The following is a 22,908-nucleotide window of genomic DNA, read 5'->3' on the forward strand; positions in this document are numbered from 1 at the left end:
CGTCGTCGGTTTAGGTTTCTTGATGTTTCAAGAGCATATCGCTCTTTTCAAAACACGAAAACTTTTAGTTACTTCCGAGGAAGAGACCGATATGTCTCTCGAAACGTCAAGAAACCTAAACCGACGACGTGGCAACCAACCCGGAAATTGTTCTACCAAGTTGTTTTTATATTATATTAAATTTAAAATAAAAGTTTACTTATATTACAATTTCTATCTGCTTAAAAACCGCGTCTTCTTATTTGCAAAATGTGATTATTATTCATTTTTGTCTAAATCAAGTATTTAAGCATTTCTTGAGTTCTCGGACAACTTTGTTAAATACAGTTTTTAACAAAAACAGAAATTAAAAGCACTTTGCTTAGGGAAAATTTCACATTTTGAAATTTTTTGGAAGCCTTGTATGTTCTATTACATATTTGATTATTGCCCAAGTTAAACAAAACTTTTTATTAAGTATAACTTTTTCTCAAAAAATCAACAATAAAAAGTTTACAAGAGTGAGGTACCCCATCCGGGTACACACTCTATGTATCCTTGAAATCCATACACAAGACATTATAAAATTATTATTAAAATATGTATTTAAATCTATAATTTTTATTAGAGTATGTTTTTATAATCAAATTCACTTTAACCTCTTGAAAAAAGTCAAAGATATTGGCCCATCTGGTACATTTATTAACAAAGACTTTGAATCTAATTTACCTCCATTCCAACCTATTCGGAAGTTTCTTACAATCTAGAAAAAAAAACTGTTTTTATCAACAGACTTTTGATAAATATAATATATTTTACTTTTAAAAGTAACACAAGTATATTTTGTTCAGCCAATCTTCTTGCAATACATGTTCTAGGTCCATGACCAAATGGCAGTAATAAAAATGGATGTGACTGCTTATATAGTGGATTATTTTTTATCCATCTCTCTGGCTTAAACTCCTCTGGATATGCGAAGTACTCCTCGAGTCGGCAGGATACTTGATTCTGACTAACAACAACTGTCTGAAACAAGATGATTAAATTATTGTGTAACAAAATCAGAAAAAAATTATACTAAAATTTCCTAATATCTTACAACTACCAATAAAAAACATAAAACCTAATTTGATAATAATTAAAGCAGATAACTATTAATTGCCTTTACTTTTAGATTAAACGGGATATTGTTAAATTACATAGAAACAAAATTTTAATTTTTACGAATTTAAAAAAAAATCACATTCAGTCAAATATGTTGTGCATGATTTTTTTTATTTTAAATTAATTTTTTTTAATAATATATAGTACTACTCTCATATACATATAAACTTATTACGAAATCGAAAACGTTTCCGAGATACAGGGTGTTGAAGATTTTTTTTCATTAATATCAGTAAAAAAACAATTATTTTCAAATTTTGCATGGTAAATGCTACACACGGTGCATGTTTACTGACACAAAACATTTCAAGCTAATACAAAATGTCAGTAGCATACAACCTGCATTCGCACACTTTTTATGAAAAATATATGTTACACCACAGATTAATTTGCTATTAATATGACGCGCCATTAAAGTGAAACACTGTCTACTATATTTCTAAGCAACTTTCCTTAATAACATATTTCTGTATTGCTAAAAACAAGGGCAGTTAATTTTTTAACGATTTTTATATTTATCGATTTTCTGATCACCCTGTACAGAGTTCTCCATGCCAACCGCATTTTAAAGACAAGCAAAAAATTTTAATGAAGAATGCCTATTTCTTGTAAAATGGAAAATAAAAATATTTTCCCTCTTTTCCACTCTAACCATGGACATACTGTACTCTTTATTACACAAAATGTTTTTTCGTCGTCAACTGCCGCTTTTTTAAATTTTCCTCAAAAATTTGTATTTTTCATAAAATTACATTATAAAGTTGTTAAGTTGTTAAGTGAAAAATAAAATATTAATATCAAATTAAAATTTAAACTACCTACCAAGAAAATTTAATTTTGAGAATAATTTGCAACCCTTTTTGGGATCTCAAAGACCCTAAACACTTTTCAAAAATGCTGCGACAATTAGTTACAATTACATATTTTGATACAATCCGTACAATATTTGTTGATAGAATTCCAAGAAAAAAATAAGCCAATAAAGTTTTGTTATCGTAACTACTGTAACAATTTACCTTGGCAGGGGCGTGCCTTGAAATTTTCCGCGTTATTTTCAAAATATTATAATATATGTAAGGTAAATATATACAGGGTGTTCCATTTAAAATTTCCCACCTGGTTTTCTTTTCAAGGGGGATACATGATGGAGTAAGTTTTGGTGTCTTGGTAGCTACCCCTTAGGCATGGACTTAAAATACCCATAAACCTTAAGTGGCACCCTATGTTGAGTGACACCTCATTTTAAAGCTTTTTCAATTCTACTCACGACGACATACGACTTTTTAAATTTTGATTTGGATATGACAATAAAATCATCACTTAAAAAGTAAGACAAAATATCAATGAATGAAATAGTGTTATTTTATTAAATGTTATCTCATACTCATTCTTCAACAATTTCTCGATAAAAAAATTTGTTTTGATTTTTCATTTATCTGTCAATACAAAAACTTCAAACTCTATCAGTTCAACTTTTTTTACCTGTTTTCCTTTAAAAATTCATAAGTATCACTCATAAAAAATTAATTTTGTACAAGAAATTAATGATGACGATCCTAATAGCCGCTTGCAGTTCTGTGAAGAAATGAATGATTGTGTTCGAAGGAATCAAAATTTTTTGTACTCAATCTATTTTTCTGATGAATGTACGTTACAACTGGATGGTCCAGTCAACCGCCATAATTGCCGCTACTGGAGTGATGAAAATTCACGCATTTTTCATGAAACTCATATGCAGCATCCAAGGAAATTGAATATTTGGCCGGGCATACTGAGAGACCACCTCATAGGGCCCTTTGAATCTACTGGAAACGATATCTACCCGATTTTTGCGATAGCTGATTTTCTCAGTCAGAACTTTCGAAATCACTGGATAGGACGCAGAGGTTCAATGGAGTGACATCCCAGATCGCCAGATCTAACTTTTTTCTATGGGGATACTTAAAGTCGAAAATTTATGCAACACGACAACACGACTAAACTCACTTGAGGAGCTTCGTCGGTGAATTATTGAAGAATGTCGTCACATATCGCCCGAAATGTTTCGAAATGTTGGGAAGTGGAGCAAAGATTTTATTATTGTATGGAAGTGGAGGGAAACCAATTTGAACATTTAATAAAATAACATTCTTTCATCCATTGATATTTTGTCTTATTCTTTAAGTGATGATTTTTTTGTCAAATCCAAACCAAAATTTAAAAAGTCGTATGTCGTCGTGAGTAGAACTGAAAAAGCTTTAAAATGAGGTGCCATTTAAAGTTTAAGGGTATTTTACGCTCCTACCTAAGGGGTGACTTCCAAGACACCAAAACTTATGCCATCACGTGTCCCGTGAAAAGAAAATCAATGTGTTTTGCAGGTTTGAAGTTTTAATTGGAACACCCTGTATATAATATGGTTTTTTAATTGTATTTTATATTCATTTGGAAAATTTGTCTTAAAATAATTATACACGTTAAACAAGATGCTCTTCGACCGTGAATCAATTCCTCTTTTATTTTTCACCTCCATTGATTTATTTTAACAACAAATTACACTAAAAATGCACAGAACGAAACACGAAAAAACATGCCTTCATAACTGCATAACACAGTATGCACTGCAAGCTATTACGGTGAACGCCACATCGCCAATATTTTTCTATGTTCGGTGCCGAATACGGTTAATTCCAAGAAAGTGACACAAGGGTCTTCTTGGAATTCTATCTCAACGAATATCGTACGGACTGTACCTGATACCTACTTCAGGGGGTACTGAATATCCGGAAAATACAGCCTCTTTCTGCAAAACTCTTCCTACTCCTATTGAAATTGGTCTTAATCTTAAAGATTCTTTTAACACAGCTTTGGCATATATTGCTTGCTGCAGCACATCACTGGTTACAGGGCTAGTTAGTGATGTTAAAAGTTTGGAAGCCTCTTGGTATAAGCTATTTTGAACTGTTGGATTTTTTGCCAGATGATGCAGTAAAAAACTTGTTGTATATGTTGACTAAAATAATTGCACATTAATATAAATTATCTAGTCATTACCACAGACAATATAGCTTCGTCCCAGACCACTACTGAAATAGGACAGCAGTTTTAAATTTCCGATTTGCCAATAAGAGTACACCACCAGCAGAATTTTAGAATGCATCAAATGCAGCATCCCGCATTCCTACGTGTATCCTAGCATCATATAAACAACAGTTTGATAATGTTGTCACACGTACTTACGGATTTATTTTGTACACTTTTTTATTAATGCCTGTTTTTTGTGTTACTGTATTTACTTAAATGTAGGTATTGATAAAAATGTTTTAAAGACTGAACGAATAGGTACATACGGTTTTCACTTTTGGCTTCTAGCTTTGTTTTTTTTTGTGAAGGGCGGGTTTTACCTACATATGTAGTCGACTTCGACGATAAGATATTCTGCAGCGGTTATTTATTCATAATTTCGTTAATTAGTTATTTTCATATTTTGGTACTGAAATAGGTAGGTACTGCAGAAAATATATTTCCAAATAAACAAAATTCATAATAATATTTTAAACAGCTTGTAATATAATTTTTTTAATATTTGATGATAAATTTATTTGACATACAAGGTGAATTATTAGTACATTGCGGATTGTAGGTACAGGATTTTTGTTTATATTTTGACACCCACTTATAGATTTAATAATTAAAGACAGAAAAAACTTTAAATACAAATGTACGACATTTACTTTATTTCTTTTAATATTATCAAAATATGGCATAAAATATGTTTAAAGTAAAAATTCATTAAAAAAAAAATGCAAGTAATTGTGATGATATACTTAAAAATATGCTTTGATTTACTATTTATTGTATTAAAAACAAATTCACAACTATCAAACAATTCAACCATTTTTTCTTTCAATACTTAACTTGTCAATTTTGAGGTCTTTAATATTTTGTTGAAGTGTCCCCACAAAAATGTGTCTAAGGGACTGAGATCGGGGCTGTTTTCTGGCCACCTAAGGTTTCTAATAATATTTTTTAGTGTTCGTTGACGGGATTCTTCCTCCAAATTAAATTTGCCGATATTCCTGAAGATCTTATTGTTTTTTGAATAATACAGTTTAATTATGTTTCATTTTTCATCATCATTCATCATTTTTCAATTAAAATGGGTTATTCTGATAATGATAAAACCCATGTATTTTTAAAGGACGGTTCGTTTCTGTCAGTTTTTGTCTGATTGTGTGCGAGAGAGACAGTTAGAGTGTGCAATAGAGAGAGAGTGATTTGTCGTCAAAGAGGGCTTCTCTTTCTCTCTCTCTCTCTCTCTCTTTCTCTCTCTTTCTCTCTCTTTCTCTCTCTCTCTTTCTCTCTCCCTCTTTCTCTCTCTCTCTCTTTCTCTCTCTCTGCTGTCTTCAGGAGTCTTTGGGATTTCCCCAGTATCTTCAGGACACCTAGGGAGGGAGCGTGGGGTAGAGCGCGTAGCCTTTTTAGCCTTCGTCATCCAGCTATGACGTCACAACGTATGAGAAAAAAAAACGGTTTTTGCTCATAACTCGAAAATGGTTGGAAATATAAACAAATCTCCCTTTGGTTCTGAGTAGAGCAATCGGTAGGTAAAGCAGAGCGGGGTGTCATGTCTCGAAATATCAAAAATTCTCCCATGATTGGTGATCGAGTGAAAAAGGTCTGAAATCCGCATGTCGAAAAAACATTTGGAACCAACGGTGTGTGACATCATAGAACAAAAAAGTGGTTATAACTCGGAAACTGTGCATTGAATCGAAAAAATAATTTAAAAAATCTCCCCCAAACCCATCATTCTGATTGTCCGTTTTGCGTGAAATGCAAAAGGTCCGAAGTCCGTATGTTGAAAAAAATTTTTGGAAACAAGAGATGTGTAACGTCATACAGTAAAAAAAAGGCAGTATAACTCGGAAACGGTACGTTGAATCGAAAAAATAATTTTAAAAAGGTGCGACGTCCGTATGTCAAAAAACAAAAAAGTTTTTCAAAAATTGCAACAGCAGTAGCGAACGCTTTATCTTATCTCTGTAAACGATCATTGATTATTTATTGATTTATTGTTTTTTTTAAATAAATTTCGTATTCAACCAACACAAATACAAAGACGACAAATTTTTAATTATGACAAAACAAGGTACAAGATTCAAACATATTTTTACAAGCTTTTAACTTGCCTTGTTAGTATGGGTCAAATCTTGCAACTGAATTTTAAAACAGTTATCCCAAACCTGAAATGTTGCATACATGTTTAGCTTGGATGACAATGCATGGTTAGGTAAGTGACGTCTTCCTAAATCCAATATGGCAGACATCCAAAGATAGCGGATCAGTTATTTTTTATGCACTCCCATGATATGAGTATCACATGAAAGGGTTTACTGAGAAGAATACGAAAATAAAATGACGTTACTAAAAACTTGTTTAAAAAAAATATACATGAACTTATTTACTTGTTTTATAGACAAATTATAAAAAATATTATTATCCACTGAAAAATTAATTGATTTTGATATTGATCATTAAATAAATCTAAATGAGAAATATTATTTAGGCACCTATTACTACTTATTAAGTATTAATATAATTTCATTGTCATAAGGATAAAATTAAGATTTAAACATAAACTTTTTTACTCGGGTTGTTGCGCAAGGCCCCTGCAAGAGCGAAGCCCCTAGGGATTGCACCGCTCGCCACCCTCTAAGGCCGCCACTGCTCCCATTACAAGGTGTTCACCCATATAAAATAAATAATTAGATAAATCCATAGTTCATTAATTCTAACTTGATTTATTTTATTTAGCATTTAACACAAATGTCATTTCCAAACAAAAGATTAGTTCCATATAACTCTTCAATTACATAATTAGGGCCCGGTACTTTGAGTCTCGGTTAAGGCTTGATTAACTAATCAAGCGATTAGACTGTGAATATAAAATAAATCAGTATATGTACAGTCTAATCGCCTGATCAGTTAATCAAGCTTTAACCGAGACTCAAAGTACCGAGCCTAAATGCATTAAATTTATTTGGCAGTTATTATTTGGCAACAAAGTCACCGCTAGAACTGCCACCTATTACCGAGTAGAAGAGTTACCACGCTAAATTTTATTGCTGGATGCCGGCTAACAAGGCCCTGCATGCAGACAACCTAAAAAGGTTAGGTTGCCAATTTCCAGCATTTAACGCGCAGTCTGATGCAATAAGCTATATTGTCCGTGTCATTACATATTTGCATACTTACTGTATCAATCCCTGCGAGTAAAAAATCACAGACAATGCCAATTACATCTTTAAAATCTAATTCTGGTGATGATAAATATGTTTCTAAAAGAGTCAGCGGGGTGTCCTTGCCCCTTTCATTAAAAAGTGACATCTTTAGTGACAACAGATCTATAGCAACTCTAAAATAATTATATAAAAAATGTATGTGCAAGTTGATTTAACTTTTATATTTTTATATATTTTAATAAAATAACAACATTTTATTCACATCTTTGTCATCAAACTGGAATTTTCAGAAATTCTTGTTATCTCAAAAAAATATATAAAATACAATGGAAAGTCATATTTCAGAAATATAAATTAAATGTCTTCTTTTTTTAATATACAGGGTGTGCCATTTAACACTCCCGCTGCCAATATCTCCGAAATGAAGAAATTTATTTTAGTTTCGGAAATTGGGGTGGTTAGGTCCCTCAAATAGCTTCAAGTTGTGAAAGACAGATGACACATATTAGTTTTCCAACAATTAGAGTTTTATCAGTTTGCGTCTTTCAATTTAACTATCCTAGTTATACGATTTACCATTGTACATTGTACAATCTTTTTTCAATTGTTGATCATTTGTTTCTTTATAATTTATTATTTGTTGGTTAGTATGTGGTGTAAATAAAGTCATTATAACAATATTTTAAAAGAATATTTTGTCTTGGTGTGATTTAGATCCTAATAGATTTTCCTGTTATATCATAAATTGCATATTGAAGTCGACATATCCCCAAAACAAGTAAATATAGAGAAAAACTTTATATTACAAAAATTTTTCAAAATTTAACGATCTTTCAGATGGACTGCATTTCTACGTTCCAGGGATGAAAAAAATTTTTAGTATCGCCACGCCATCTATACGGAAAGATTTGAACTAACAGTTCTAACTACAATTTGAAGCTATTCGAGGGACCTAACAATCCCAGTTTCCGGAACTAAAATAAATTTTTTAATTTCGGAGATATTGGCAGTGGGAGTGTTATTCTGGCACACCCTGTATACAGGGTGTCCCAGAATAACGTGTACAACGGAAGACCACAGATTCGTGGACTCAAATTAGGCAGATTTAGGCTAATTCACCTATATCCGAAATCGCTTCGTTTGGCCGCTAGATAGCCTCAAAGTTCGCGAAAATTTTTGAATTTTGTAAACAACTCGAATACGTATTATTCGATTTTGTTTATTTTTGGGGTGTGGACTTTTGCTTTCAATCTACACATTTTGGTGTTATACAGAGTGTTTTTTAAAACTTACAACTCCTACAAAATTGATTATGGTGGTACTTCCGTACATAACTTTTTCCTGTTTTGGGCAATAATGACAACTATTTTTTATTTAGTAGGTGATACCATTTGGAAGTTTTTGGGCCTCTTGTAAAATTTAGATTAAATTAACGGTTTTTGTAGAAAAAAATATTTTTTAAATGTCTACATTATCTTCCCACCCTTATTACATTACTCAACAAAGTGCTAGTAGTCACTGATTTTGTAGGTTGACTGTAATTTCAGTGTACCTACCAATTCTTAATGAGTGTTTACTACGATAAAATATACCACGTTACTTAATTTTTCTATATGGATACACACATATGACAAATTAGAGTTATTTACAACATGCGTAATTTTATTAAAATAATTCGTAAAAACAATAAAATACAATAAAAAATGCTGGAGAAAAAAGTAACAAAGTTGAGGTTATTAAATTTAGTACAACTTATAAAAACTGTTCAAAATGACCACCGTTGTTTCTACAACAAAGGTTAATTCAGCGAAGAAAGTTAAAGGACACCCTTTGCAGGTCTTAAGGGTTATTTTTTAAAGCATTTATGGCATTTTGAATTTGCCTCCACAACTCAGTTCAGTGTTAGATGCGTAATCATGCACTGTTGTTTTCAGAGTACCCTATAGATAATAGTCGCAAGGTGTTAAGTCTGGTGAACGTACAGGCGAGTTAACAGGAAATTATCACCTCTATGGATCCATCGACGAGGGAATATTTGGTTCAGATACAGCCGAACATTTACAGTGGTGGGGCGCCATCATGCATAAACGACATGTTACCTTTGAGTAATAACGCACATCTTCCAATAATTTGGGTTTTGCAAAAATTCCAAATAAAATTCCCCATTTAGTCTATTGGATAGAATAACAGAGCCAAAAATAATACTATCGAAAACAAATTCAAACTGAAATTACAATCAACCTACAAAATCAGTGCGTACTAGTACTTCGTTAAGTATTATAATATGGATGGCAGGATAATGTATACATTTAAAAAATATTTTTTGTACCCAAACCGCTCATTTAATCAAAATCCTACAAGAGGCCCAAAAACTTGATATCACCTATCAAATAAAAAATAGTTGTCATTATTGCCTGAAATAGGAAAAAGTTATGAACATATATTCTCACCATACTTCAATTTTGTAGGAGTTGTAAGTTTCAAAAAACATTCTGTATAACACCAAAATTGTAGATTGAAAGCCAAGCTCCACACCCCAAAAATAATCAAAATCGAATAATACGTATTCGAGTTATTTACAAAATTCAAAAAATTTTAACGAACTTTGAGGCCATCTAGTGGCCAAACGAAGCGATTTCGGATATAGGTGAATTAGCCTAAATCTACCTAATTTGAGTCAACGAATCTGTGGTCTTCCGTTGTACACGTTATTCTAGGACACCCTGTACTTATAATTAATTTTTTGCAATCATCTCATTTTTTATTGTATACATGATATACAGGGTGCATACACTTTAAATGGGGCAATCAGTTTTTTAATGGTAATAGTACATGTTTCCATGAATACGAATCAGATTTTTTTTTTCAATCAAATAAAAATAATTAATTAAAGTTATAATTAGTTTTTTAAACTAGACTTTAATTCTTGTGTAGGTACGCCGCCACTGGGCGGGGGGCCATAATTTGCGTATTAATACACTATCAAAGTTGCTTTTAAATCAGTTTACATTGTGTGAAGTGACAATAAAAATCAATTTAGTAAAACAGGTTGGTTTTGTATAACTTAACGACGTATCATTTTAAAGTAACCATATCATTGTGGACGAAGCGCCGAACATTAAAAATATTGTTTTAATTTTCACATGACCATGACCAGTATTGTCGTCGTGGATAATTTCGCGAGTTTTGTTTGGCCGCAACCCATTGGTCAAGGGTAGCGCGCCAGAACCTTTAAATAGTACGCTTAGGGACGCTCACTCCATCAAAAAGAGTCGAGTCAGAGTGCGGACGTACGACGGTCGACTTTAACTTTCACCAACCGCCCTCCCAGGTCGCATTTTTACTTTGCCTTTTTTTATTCCCACATGTAATAGAGGTAGGTATACCAGGAGTCAGTTGTCTCCAGATAAGAATTCATTAACAACAACACATAGGGAAATTAATTGTAAGTTTCTCTTATTTTTAGAAGTTAACCTCTAAAATAAAAAGAATTCAACTTTCCGCAATTTTCATTGCAGATTTTAAACTAAACTCCGAGCAAGCACCTCCCACAACGAAGGGATCAGTAGAGTAACCATTGCCGGGCGCATGGATTTATGGTTCCTTTCTCGGCACAGAAGCAAGAACAGAAGCTACTCACCGAGGGCATAGCACGAAGTGCCGGCCGGCATTGACCCTCAGTCCCTAAAACCAAGACAGTGCCGACCGTTCCAACGACGGGATGCGACCATAAGCCTCATCCGGATCCAGCTATCCGGATCCGGCTGGCTCTTTCACACTTAATTTAATTTTCAAACCGGTTTGGCCGATATTAGTCTCAGTTGCATTTTTATCACGACAAGAGATGGATCTTAGACGCATTGCAATTATGTGGCTTGGCTATTGCCAATGTCGTCGCAATAAAAAAAAAAACAAAAAATATGAAAAATATCCAAAAATATGAAAAGGCTAAAGTTTTGTCCCACTGGACAGGGCTGGATTCAAGCAGTGATATAAAGAATGCTATATCTACTTCGAACAAACATTCGACATAGTTGCGTACAAATATTAAAAAATAATAATTGACACGTCCTGTTCTTTTCAATGAAACCGGACGACTGAACCCGGCAAGCACCCGGCAAGTGTGAAAGCGTCAATACAAAACTATGCACTACTACCACCCGTTGCACACATGCCGGAACCGGGTAACCGGATCCGGTTACCCGGCAGCAAGGTGTACAGTCTTATAGCAGCTTTCACACGTGACGGAAGGAGCTGTCCGGCGAACGGCCGCCAGGTTGTAACCGGTCGCCACCACTGCCAGCCCGGCTGCCGTGTACCGGCTATCCGACGTCCGAAGTGGTAGTAGTGCATAGTTTTGTATTGACGATTTCACACTTGCCGAGTGCTTGCCGGATTCAGTCGTCCGATTTCATTGAAAATAACAGGACGTGTTAATTATTTTTTTAAATATTTGTACGTAACTATATCGAATGTTTGTTCGCTAGAAGTAGATATAGCATTCTTTATATCACTACTTGATTCCAGACCTGTCCAGTAAGACAAAACTTTAGCCTTTTCATATTTTTTGGATATTTTTCATATTTTTTGTTTTTTTTTATTGCGACATCGGCAATAGCCAAGCCACATAATTGCAATGCGTCTATGATCCGTCTCTTGTCGTGATAAAAATGCAACTGAGACTAATATCGGCCAAACAGATTTGAAAATTAAATTACGTGTGAAAGAGCCAGCCGGATCCAGATAGCCGGATCCGGCTAGCCGGTTCAGCAAGTGTGCAACGAGGCTACCACTTTGGTCGCCGGATAGCCGGTACACGGCAGCCGGGCTGGTAGTGGTGGCGACAGGCTACAACCCGGCGGCCGTTCGCCGGATAGATCCTTCCGTCACGTGTGAAAGCTGCCATAAGACTCTGTACACCTTGCTGCCGGGTAACCAAATCCGGTTAGCCGGTTCCGGCATGTGTGCAACGGGTGTATGTCTCTCTGTAGGAAGCGGGCGAGCCCAAGTGAGAAAAAGACGATCCATTAAGAAAATAATTTTGCTTCGTGCTCCGCCGGCACGACGTAGGTCGGGTTACGTCCGGTCGGTCCCCATGTGAGCTGAGGTGGCTCAAAAAGCGCATCGCGTTCGCGTTCGGAAAAGGATCTCGAAGAGCACGTAGCCACCAGCTCAGTAGAGACCCAAAAAATGAAAAATTGACTCCAGGAAAAGACGGCCACCACAAATCAACGAATTATAGTGGAGAGACGAAGAAAATATGTAGATATGTTAGTAATTAATTGTAAATGAAACTAATTTATGATTTAAAATAATTATTTTTGATATTTTAAAAAACGAACATAATAAAAATTAAATAAAAATATTAATCTGACTGATTTAAGATAATTAAAACAGGGACGAACAGAAATACGGTATGTTTCCACTATTTTTTCTTATTCAGTCACTTCAGCAGTAAATTGGTATGACATATTAAATTAATCCTTAATAAATAAAATAACAAAATTAAACCATGAACAGTTTAAATGTAAGCAGAATTCCATCATATTCCGAACGCTTCAGAGGTGCAAGAGAGGTTAGCCACCGCTATTCTATTGCAATGCCGAATGTTCTTCTCGCCTGGTATGAGACTGATAAACATTGAAAAACATATATTTTAAGACAAGTCAATAATAGTTATTTTTTAGATTTTTAGGTCGTTTAGATTGGTTACATTGTTTAGATTGTGTTCGATTGATAGATTGTTTTTAGAAAGTATGTTCATTACTCGGTCAATTCTGTTTGCAGTAAAGTTGTTAAATAAACGAATTTTAAAGTTGTAATTGTTCTGTTACCTTTAAAGGAAAATTTCTTGACGTTGGCTTTAGAGATGTTAGCAAGGTATGGTATACCTTTTTTAAGCCGAAAAGTTGAGGGAAAAGATTTTTTCAGCCCAAAGTGAAATACACCGCGGCCCAAAAAAGTTTTGACAGTTTAAATTAGTCCTAATGGTCGTTTGTGGCGCCCTCTAGAAAATACAACGAAATCGCTGCTAAATTCGAATTTCTCATCCCAAAAAAAACCCGGATATGAAATTTCACAATATTAGCTTGAAGTAGTCGAAAGATATTAAAGAAAATGTCATTTATTTTTTCAATTTCAACACCCTGAATCTCACAAAGGAAGCACTTTATGCAAAAATTTTATATAAGTATCCCTACTAATTTTAAGTGTTCCATCTGCTGACAAAAAGTTGGTAACCTTATTTTTGTTACACCCTGTACACACTGATTATTTCCATAAAAGTGCAATTATTTCCACCCTTTCTGGAATCGAATAAACCATATAAACCAACTGTACAGGTAACAATAAAATAATTCACTCAATACCCGTTCTGATAGTATTATTTATTATTTTAGTTTATTACGAACAGTAATAGGAAATGTCACTCTAACATAAGGGCTGACACTAGACGACTAATTTTAGCTGTGGTCTATAAAAATGCGACTAAGTATGTTAAACATTAGTTTTAAGCAAGCTTAGAAAACCGCTTCCTAAGCTCCATAGCCGCACGACCTCACCCAAGCTCACTACCTGCGACCAACACACGACACTCCCGGGGGTTTACACAGACAAAGAAAGAAGAGCACCAGAAGAAAGGACCCTAGCCAGCGAGGCCCAGCCAGGACAGGAGGAAATCCCACGAACTGATCGAACATGACCACGTTGGCGGTCCGGGATGACGGAGACGGGGAAACTCTCTCTACAAGGCGTTCGGGCCTACAGTGATGAAGTGGGTAAAGAGCGATAATCCCGCTCGAGTCCGCTCCATTCAAAGATATTGGCCTGTTATTATTACAATTTTAATCTGTAATTTGTCCTGTAATTGGATGTAGATCTGTTGGGCAATAAATACCACTACTACTATTACTATTATCATTACTATACTAGAGTAAAAAATGTGAGAGCTAATAATACATGTCATTTAGAAGCAATGCATTGTTGTCTGGAAAAAATAAGGCTAAATGAGCAAAAATGTGCAGTATTTTAAGCTGATCACGGATTCGTTTTTAAATTGAGATAATTCCGAATGGTACCGAAGGAAACCGATTCTACGCTATTTCTATTTTTTAGTCGTATTTCACTTGTTTTTGAAAATTTTAGGACAAAAATATGTAGTCTGATATAAAATGATAGAGGAATCAGCAGTAGTTAACTTCTGTTTTTGTTATGAACGCCATTATTGAACTCTTTCTCATTAGAAGAATAAAAAATATCACTTTATACCGATGTACAATTTATGGGAATTTCATAAATAAACAACGAAGATATTGAATATAATTATAATTTTAATAAAAAAGTCAAGTAGCTATGTGAAACATTTTAAATTTTTCTATAAATTAATATTTCTTATTTTTAATACTTTTTAACACAGCAACATAACAATAATAAGAGCAACGAACAAAACGACAATAGATAAAGCAAAACAAAATATTAAATGGTAAATTTAAATTTTATCACAAATGTTCGGAGTACCGTTACTTGGTGGTCCAATTAAGTCCTGATTTGACCATCATAGACTTTTTCTTTTATGAATATGTTAAGGAGCAGATATACAAAGCGATACGAGTATGAGGAAGAATTGAGAATAAATATTTCAAGAGAGATAAACTCAATACCTTCTGACACGATTCAATCTGCTACTCAGAGCATTTATGAACAATAGTTGTTGCGGTGTTCATACATTCTCAAAATTATTACGTTGAAAATATCATCAAATATGGCTTGAAAGACAAATATTGGTATTGCCATTCAGTATTCGTCGCACGACCTTATTATTATTATTTTAATATGTAATCTGTCTTGTAGTTGAAAGTCGATCTGTTGGGCAATAAATACCACTACTACTATTACTATTACCATTACTATAATAGGGTAAAAAATGCAAGAGCTAATAATACATGTTATAGAAGCAATACATTGTTGTCTAAAAAAAAAATAAGGTTAAAATTTAATTTTTTAATTGTTTTGACTAATGAAACCAGTCCCTAAAGTTTGCTGCAACATTTTGTATAACATAGGCAGTCTGGTTGGTACGAAAAAAAATCTATCAGTACTAATTATTGTAAATAACCAACAAACTCTGGAACCAAATTTGGTTTAAATAATAGTTTTTCTGCGATTTCACTACTCACCCCCAGAATTCTTTTTGTAAATGAAACTTACTCTTCCATGTACTCCTGAGATTTGCGAAGTCTTTTATATAAAGGTGTTTCAATTTTTCTCCATAACTGAGGTCCATTATCAGTTTTCAATATACAGGAATTGGTTTCCAGAGCAGCATTTATAAGCTTAGAAGTTCTTGAATTTTTGGTACGCTCATCTTTTGAGAAACTATTTAATCGAACATCTAATGCAGCTTCACCAGTTACTAAAATCAATACAGCTTATACAGTGCGTTTGTGATGAAAGGAACAAATTCGTTTAAAATTCAGGTAGGTAATTATTTTGTCGAAAACGATTGGACACGTTAGTATTTTTAATTGCAGATTTTTTGACATAAGAAAATTATATACAGGGTGTCTCAAGAAAAACATATGCAGTCATCATTGATTTTTTTTAATGAAATACCCTGTATATTATGCCATTTTTGAAATGTACGGTAAATTCTGAACACTTTTATCTGAGAAAGAACGTACTGAAGTACCTATGATGATTGGTTTTGGAGACAGAATGCGTACTCAACAAGAAGTATGTAATTTATTTAATGTATCTAATTCATCCTGACCGACCTCCAATTACTAGATCTACTCTCAGCAAAATTGAATTGAATTTGCTGAGCATGGACACGTTAGAGATTTGCCTAAAGGAAGACCACCAGAAATATCAGAAGATTCTAAATTTAGAACCTCTAATTAAAGATTTTACTAGAAACTGTAAATAAATAATCCCCATGTAGCCGTTAGGACAATCTCCAGAAATTATAATTTATCATCGGGATCTGTGTCACAAATACTCCGAAAAAATAAATATCACCCTTATAAGGTTCAATTGATACATGAAGTATTAGAAGAACCGACCGAAGGACGCAGTTTTGTGAGCGGAAAATTGAGATGAATAACCAAAACTTAGATTTCACCCGAAAGATTATTTTTTGTGACAAGGCTACTTTTGTTTTAAATGGACACGTAAACAGACAAAACTGCAGGTATTGGGCAATTGAAAATCCTCGTTGAACACAAGTCTGTCACACACAGCATCGTCAAAAAATAAATGTTTGGGCAGGTATTGTCGACAACCGAATTCTTAGACCTTATTTTTTTTAAGAAAATTTAAATGGAGAACGCTACTTAAACATTTTTCAGTTTGAACTCATCCCCGCTTTAGCTATTGTGTTTCCTAATCCACAAGATCCAGATATTCCTGATAATGACATATGGTTGCAACACGATGGTGAACCTCCTCATTTTACAATTGCTGTTCGGCAATTTTTTGACTTTACTTTCCTGAAAAACTGGATTGGACGCAGAGGTCCTATTGAGTGGCCACCAAGGTCACCAGATTTAACCCCTTTCTCCTTACGGGGTTATTTGAAATCTAAAGTTTAGGTGAATAGACAAAATAATCTTGATGACCTGAAACAGAGAATACGCCAGAAAATAACTTATTCCTGCGGAGGTAATTGAAAACGTTCTACGGGAAACAATACTTCGGCTACAAAAATGTATTGAACAAAACAGACAAAACATTGAACATTTATTATAAAGCAATTGTTATTTAAATAATGCTTTATGATTAAACATGATTTTTTTTCCATTTATCACATTTCAAACGTAATTATTACAAAAACTGCTGGTTTTAGAGATATGGTAAGTTATACAAAAAGTGTTCAGAATTTACCATGCAGTTCAAAAATGGCATAATATGTAGGATGTTCTATCGAAAAAAACATTAATGGTGACTGCATATGTTCTTCTTGAGACACCCTGTATACAATTTTACATTAATGGTGACTACATATGTTCTTCTTGAGACACCCTGTATACAATTTCTCATGTCAAAAAATCCGCAACTAAAAATACTAATCGACGTATCCGAGCGTTTTTCCACAAAATAATTACCTGAATTTTAAACGAATTTGTTCCTTTCATCATTAACGCACTGTATAAGTACATACAGTATATCCTAATTTGGTGACATGTTTCAGGAATTTCAAATTTTATGCCATACAAAAAAAGAGTTAAATGGGGACCATAAACCATTACATTACAAATTAAAGACTAGTAAATCGGCTCTAGTCAAATACTAACTAAATAATAACTGGCCCAGGCAACTGGGCAAATGGAAATAGCAATAATACTCTGGAATCTTGAGTATAGTATACAAACCGTAGCTTATATAATCAATGCACTGAAACATGCAGATTTATAAATTTTATATTATTTTGATTGTATTATTTCTTTTAACTTTATGCACTTACATAATAATAATATATTTAAAATACGATTTTGGTTCGCCATCCTAAGTATACATATACAAAACAGGCACGTTGCACCCTCAAATATCTGTGTCTATTATTGAGATATTTCATGTGAATCACCCTATCTACTAAACTTATACATGTTGCAAAAAACAGGTTAATTACAGATCTTGGGGAAAAATAATAGAACTTATTGATGCGTTACTACGAAAACATGCTACCTCAAATTTAACTTGCAAAATGTGGTAGCTAAAATTGTATTTGGAAAAGATGCTACCTAAAATTGTGTGTGCAAAAAAAAATATGCTACCTCAGATTGAGATTATGTCATTTTTCATTTGGATGAGCAAGGATTCAAAGTTAAAATTTAAAACAGATTATTATTAATAACGAACTTAACAACTTAACACACAAATAGAAGAAATAACGACCTTGGTAAGGATTTTGGTTACAACGTTTTAACATAATTTCAGAAACTAAATTAAATTAACATCAAAATGCTAAGATAGCTGAATTTAAGGATTTTACGGCCTATGCTAGTATTTAAAATACAATGATTTTTCGGGTTATTGTAACAAAAGCCGGGATGCGCAGTCATTTATTTATTAGTTCTCAGAACGGATGAGCCAAAAAGTAAAATATTCTTGTCAACACAAATTATATTATCGAAAGTTGAGGGCTTTCAAGTAGGTAGCTTTGTCCTTCGAAGAAATTTGCCAATATTTTTAACGAGTTCACTTAAACTGTCAGGGCCATGTGTTAAGCATCTAGTATAAGAGAAAAATCGATATTTTTAATAACGCGCGAAACCACGAGAAGAGCGTAGAGATTCCAGGTAGAACTAAATTAAAAAATTGTAAATTGATAGTAATTCGAAGAAGAAAAGTGTATTAATAAGCTGTTTTTTTACGGATTTTCCAAGCTATAAGAGTAGATTAAATGAGATCGACTAATCCGTCCCGTAATTGCTACGCGGAGTCATTCGAGGAAGGCTAGGGTTACTAGTAAGTCACATAATTATTGATATAAATGTAAGTCAAGTCAATTAGGTAATTATTAACCTAATATAGTTAGTTATACCAGCATCCCGATATTCAGGGTCTCGCCAATAAGACAAGAACAGAAACTTCTGGACCCAAGAAATGGGCGGGTCAAAGCGAATTGTGGAATTTAGGAGATCTAGGAGAAAAAGGGAGTTCTTCCGTAGACTTCACATTGAGCAGTCGACCTAGTTTTAGATTAGAGTCTCGGGCAAGTTAATTAAATTTAATCATAGATAAAGTTTTTCCAAATTTTGTATGAAGCGTGCATTCCCTGAATCTCAGTACGCTGTCGCGTTTAAATCAATTCATTAATAATGTCGTTCGAGCCGTTGTGTTGGTATTTTCTTTGTTTTGTATATTGTTAATAAAACTCTTCCTGGAAGTTTTAGTGTTTCCTTTTGTTTCCCCGACTTCAGTGTCACCCTGTATAGCCAGCCACTGGATTACATTCCACGTAAGCGATGAATGGTAAGTGCTTGGAAGTAATTCTCTGAACATTTCCCCACGTATTGATTAAAGTAATAATAATTATAAACTCCTTTTCGAAAATTAAGTAGTAACTCTTTCGAGAATTAAACAGATAATTAATTAAAGGTAGATAACTAAAGAAATAACCCCTCAGGTTACATTATTATGCAATGGCCTATGTACCTGGTCAGGAGGTCGCACGTTGGCTCAGTCGCCGCAAAGCATTTGCAGTCACCACTGACCATGTTGGTAGCATAGAATGGCGAAACGTTTAGAAGCATTGGATGCAATCAGAGGCCACTATGAAATGTCTCAGAGCATCACCATCGTCTGAGGAGAAGTTCTGTCCACAGCGGCTTTGGAACCATCAAGAACTAAAATGAACATCAGGGTGGACCTAGGAATTCTGATAACGGATCCGCCCCCACAAAGCCTAGTCCTAATACGAGAACAACAACGACATGTCTTAAGATTCATAACTAATGCTAAGGAAGTGCAAGGTAATTCTGTAACTGCCAGGTACATAGGCCACGGCGTAGCAACCGAAAAAACCCATATTTTAAATACTCAAATACCAAATTTGTTGCTATACTATAGCAACTTGCTATAGCTTGTATAGCAACTTGCTTGTTGCTATACAACAATACAAGATAATAAAATAATATTTTTATTCCACTAGTGTGATCATTATTTTTATACACTAATAGCACAATAAAATATACTCAAAGTGATTCACAAAAGTGACAATTGCCGCACAAATTGTATTTTTTTTAGAGAAAGTGTAACCTAAAAACTATTCTAATAATTGTATTTTGACTAACTTGTTAAAAATTTTTCCTCTGTAAAACAAACTATTCCTATTCAAGATGATATTTCATTTATGTTTCTAAAATTCTATTGAAATATTGATTTCAAAATCAACATTAAGCAGATCTATAATATATATATATAATTTTAACATAGCATAAGTCTAAAACAGATAAAACAAATATGAAAATAAATAAAATATATTATTTGTGGGCAAGACAACTTACCACACCCAAAGAACTTCATATTGCAAATCAAGAAGACCTGCAATAATTATTGTTTATAATCATGTATGTTACGTCTGGTATATATTTGTTATGCTTACCGAAAACATATTTCTGATGTAAGAAACAAACATATTTTTACTTTATTTTAAACAACTTTTATTAATTGCGTAATTAATTTAATTATATATATATATTCACAATTTTACCTTTGTAGCGTTTCCCTTTTTGTTAATTGTTTACTAATATTTAATAATATATAGGTATTTTGAATATCTGTGCTTAATCTTTTTTGTATTATGTTCATAATATTTGTAACTTTTTTCTTTTATTTAGAAGTCCTGAAAAAGTCTAAATAAAGGGACGAAATGTTGACATCCAGAAAATTTGTGTTTATTTAAATTCCCATTTAGCCAGAAATCCCACCATAGTACCACTCCATTAAATGCAATGTAATTATTAGCTTTGTTCCTAGTGCATTAGAAACAGTTTCCAACAGTCCGACGCAATCGCATTTGATTCGAAACAATGAATTTTGAACCTTATGTAAGCATTACATCCATATGCGCATGCGTCTGACTGTTGGAAACAGTTTTGGATTCTACTAGGAACAAAGCTATTAAAAATCAAAAAATCATTAGCCTTGAAAACTTGGACTTTCTGCCTCCTCGAAAAAATTCCTATAGATTTCAATAAAAAAACTTTAAAAAAATATAAAACTTTGGACAAACGAATAGGTACATAAGGAGTTTTTGGAAATTACGATCTGAGATCAGATGGACCACTAACAGGGTGTTTTTCAAATTTTAAGGAAATGAAGTACCTGATTCCCAGAAGTATCAATGTCAAAATTTCACTGGCAATCTTTTTTCGCAACACTATATCACAAACTGGTTTGTTTTTCTGACAAAGTTAAGGATGCTGTTGATCAGATAAACATAATCACAGTTTGCGAAAAGTCCTTTAATAACATACATTCTAAAAATAACCTCGATAGTTCAGGAAGATAATCCACGTTGGGTTTTTTACTGAACTCTTCTACTACATTCAACCATTCCTGTATTATTTGATCAGATCCTTCCAAAAAATGTTTTACAGACGAAGGACTACTCAACCCTTTTTGAAAAGCAGTCCTAATTCTAAACCATTCTGGGCCATTTCTAAAATATAAATAATAGAATTAACAACTACAGCCACTTTATATTCATCTAGGGTTACCAGATGAAAGCTTGTCCACCCAGGACAAGCCTTTAAGAAAGAAAATCCGGACAAAATCCGGTCGTCATAATTTTTTTAGCAAAGTAACAATTTTCACTGATTGATGATAGTTAACATTATCCCATTTTCATTTTACTAATAAAACGAGCAACAAAATACATTTTTTATTCAAACTTACAAAACTCAAAACTACATTTTTTAAAAATAGTTTACTATTTTGTATTTTACATTATTTGATGTTTATAAAGGCAACTACTTTAAAATCCAGACGTTTATGAAAAATCCGCCCGGACTCACCCGGACATAGTAAAAACCCGAACATGTCCGGATTCATCCGGACGTCTGGCAACCAACCCTATATTCATCTAAATACAAAATACATGAGATACATTTTCTTACGTTGGTAATAAGCCTCCAGAATTATATACACTTGGTCTGTCTAAGCGATACTTTTGTAGAGCTAAATGACTTCTCCTAAGAGGATACTTTCCTTCACAACGAAACATAATTTCTATATCCTTGGGATCAAACAACCACACAATATTAACTCCTGGTACCATTTCTTCTCTAATAATAGGTCCAAATTTTCTATATTTCTTAAGACCATTATAGTACAATTCATCAAATCTATAAAAACCTAAAAATAATTTTTGTCGACATTTATAATAGATTAATTCATAATAAATAAAATAGATTAATAAATATATTTTCTTTTCTAATACTAAAATTAAAATTTCACTATTCACATACCTATTATAGGAAAATATTGGTAAAGTGTTCCTAGTACAGGCAGAGATACAGGACCCGGTACATTATTAAAGCTCTTGTATCGTTTAGTTGTAAGAAATACTAAATTATAATTCAAGTATTCATTAAAGTTTATAAAATTAAATTTATATTTAAAAATATTCATGATTAAAATTACCATTTACAATAGTTTTGACCATCGATTTGACAATATACTATGGAATATGGATGGAATGTAGCAATGTAGCCAGGGCCCGAGAACTTATACTTGAAAAAATGGGGAAACTCTGGGAGCCACGTGACTTGAGATGGATATACAAGTTGGGGAAAGAGTCTATAGATGTCGCCACAAAGATTTTGTAGAATAAATTTTGACAATTCCAATTATGAATCATTTCATGTCATTCTTGTTCATGTTTATTGTTTATTGTTGGTTAGGTTTGGCGAGTGTTGGTGTGTGTTTTATTTGTGTTTTTAGTGTGTTTTATTAGATATTTCATTCACATTTATTTATATAACATAATAATGTCTGATCATCATATAATCACATTTTTTTATTAATAATAAAATGTTTT

The 22,908-nt window shown here is 33.2% G+C and overlaps 1 protein-coding gene across 1 annotated transcript; it reads right to left on the reverse strand.

Moving 5' to 3' along the window:
- Positions 1–430: 430 nt before the first annotated feature.
- Positions 431–22,697, reverse strand: LOC108913130 (cytochrome P450 302a1, mitochondrial-like). The gene is made up of 8 exons (XM_018718610.1): positions 22,337–22,697; positions 21,986–22,223; positions 21,344–21,528; positions 15,573–15,777; positions 7,381–7,540; positions 3,887–4,135; positions 799–1,005; positions 431–742 (listed from the first exon to the last, which is right to left on the reverse strand). Exons 1-8 carry the CDS (start codon positions 22,512–22,514, stop codon positions 629–631), a joined length of 1,536 nt encoding a protein of 511 aa, XP_018574126.1. The 5' UTR covers positions 22,515–22,697; the 3' UTR covers positions 431–628.
- Between the last annotated feature and the right edge of the window lie 211 nt (positions 22,698–22,908).

The sequence above is a fragment of the Anoplophora glabripennis genome, unplaced genomic scaffold (genome assembly GCF_000390285.2).
Source record: "Anoplophora glabripennis isolate ALB-LARVAE unplaced genomic scaffold, Agla_2.0 scaffold716, whole genome shotgun sequence".
NCBI classification, from domain to species: domain Eukaryota; kingdom Metazoa; phylum Arthropoda; class Insecta; order Coleoptera; family Cerambycidae; genus Anoplophora; species Anoplophora glabripennis.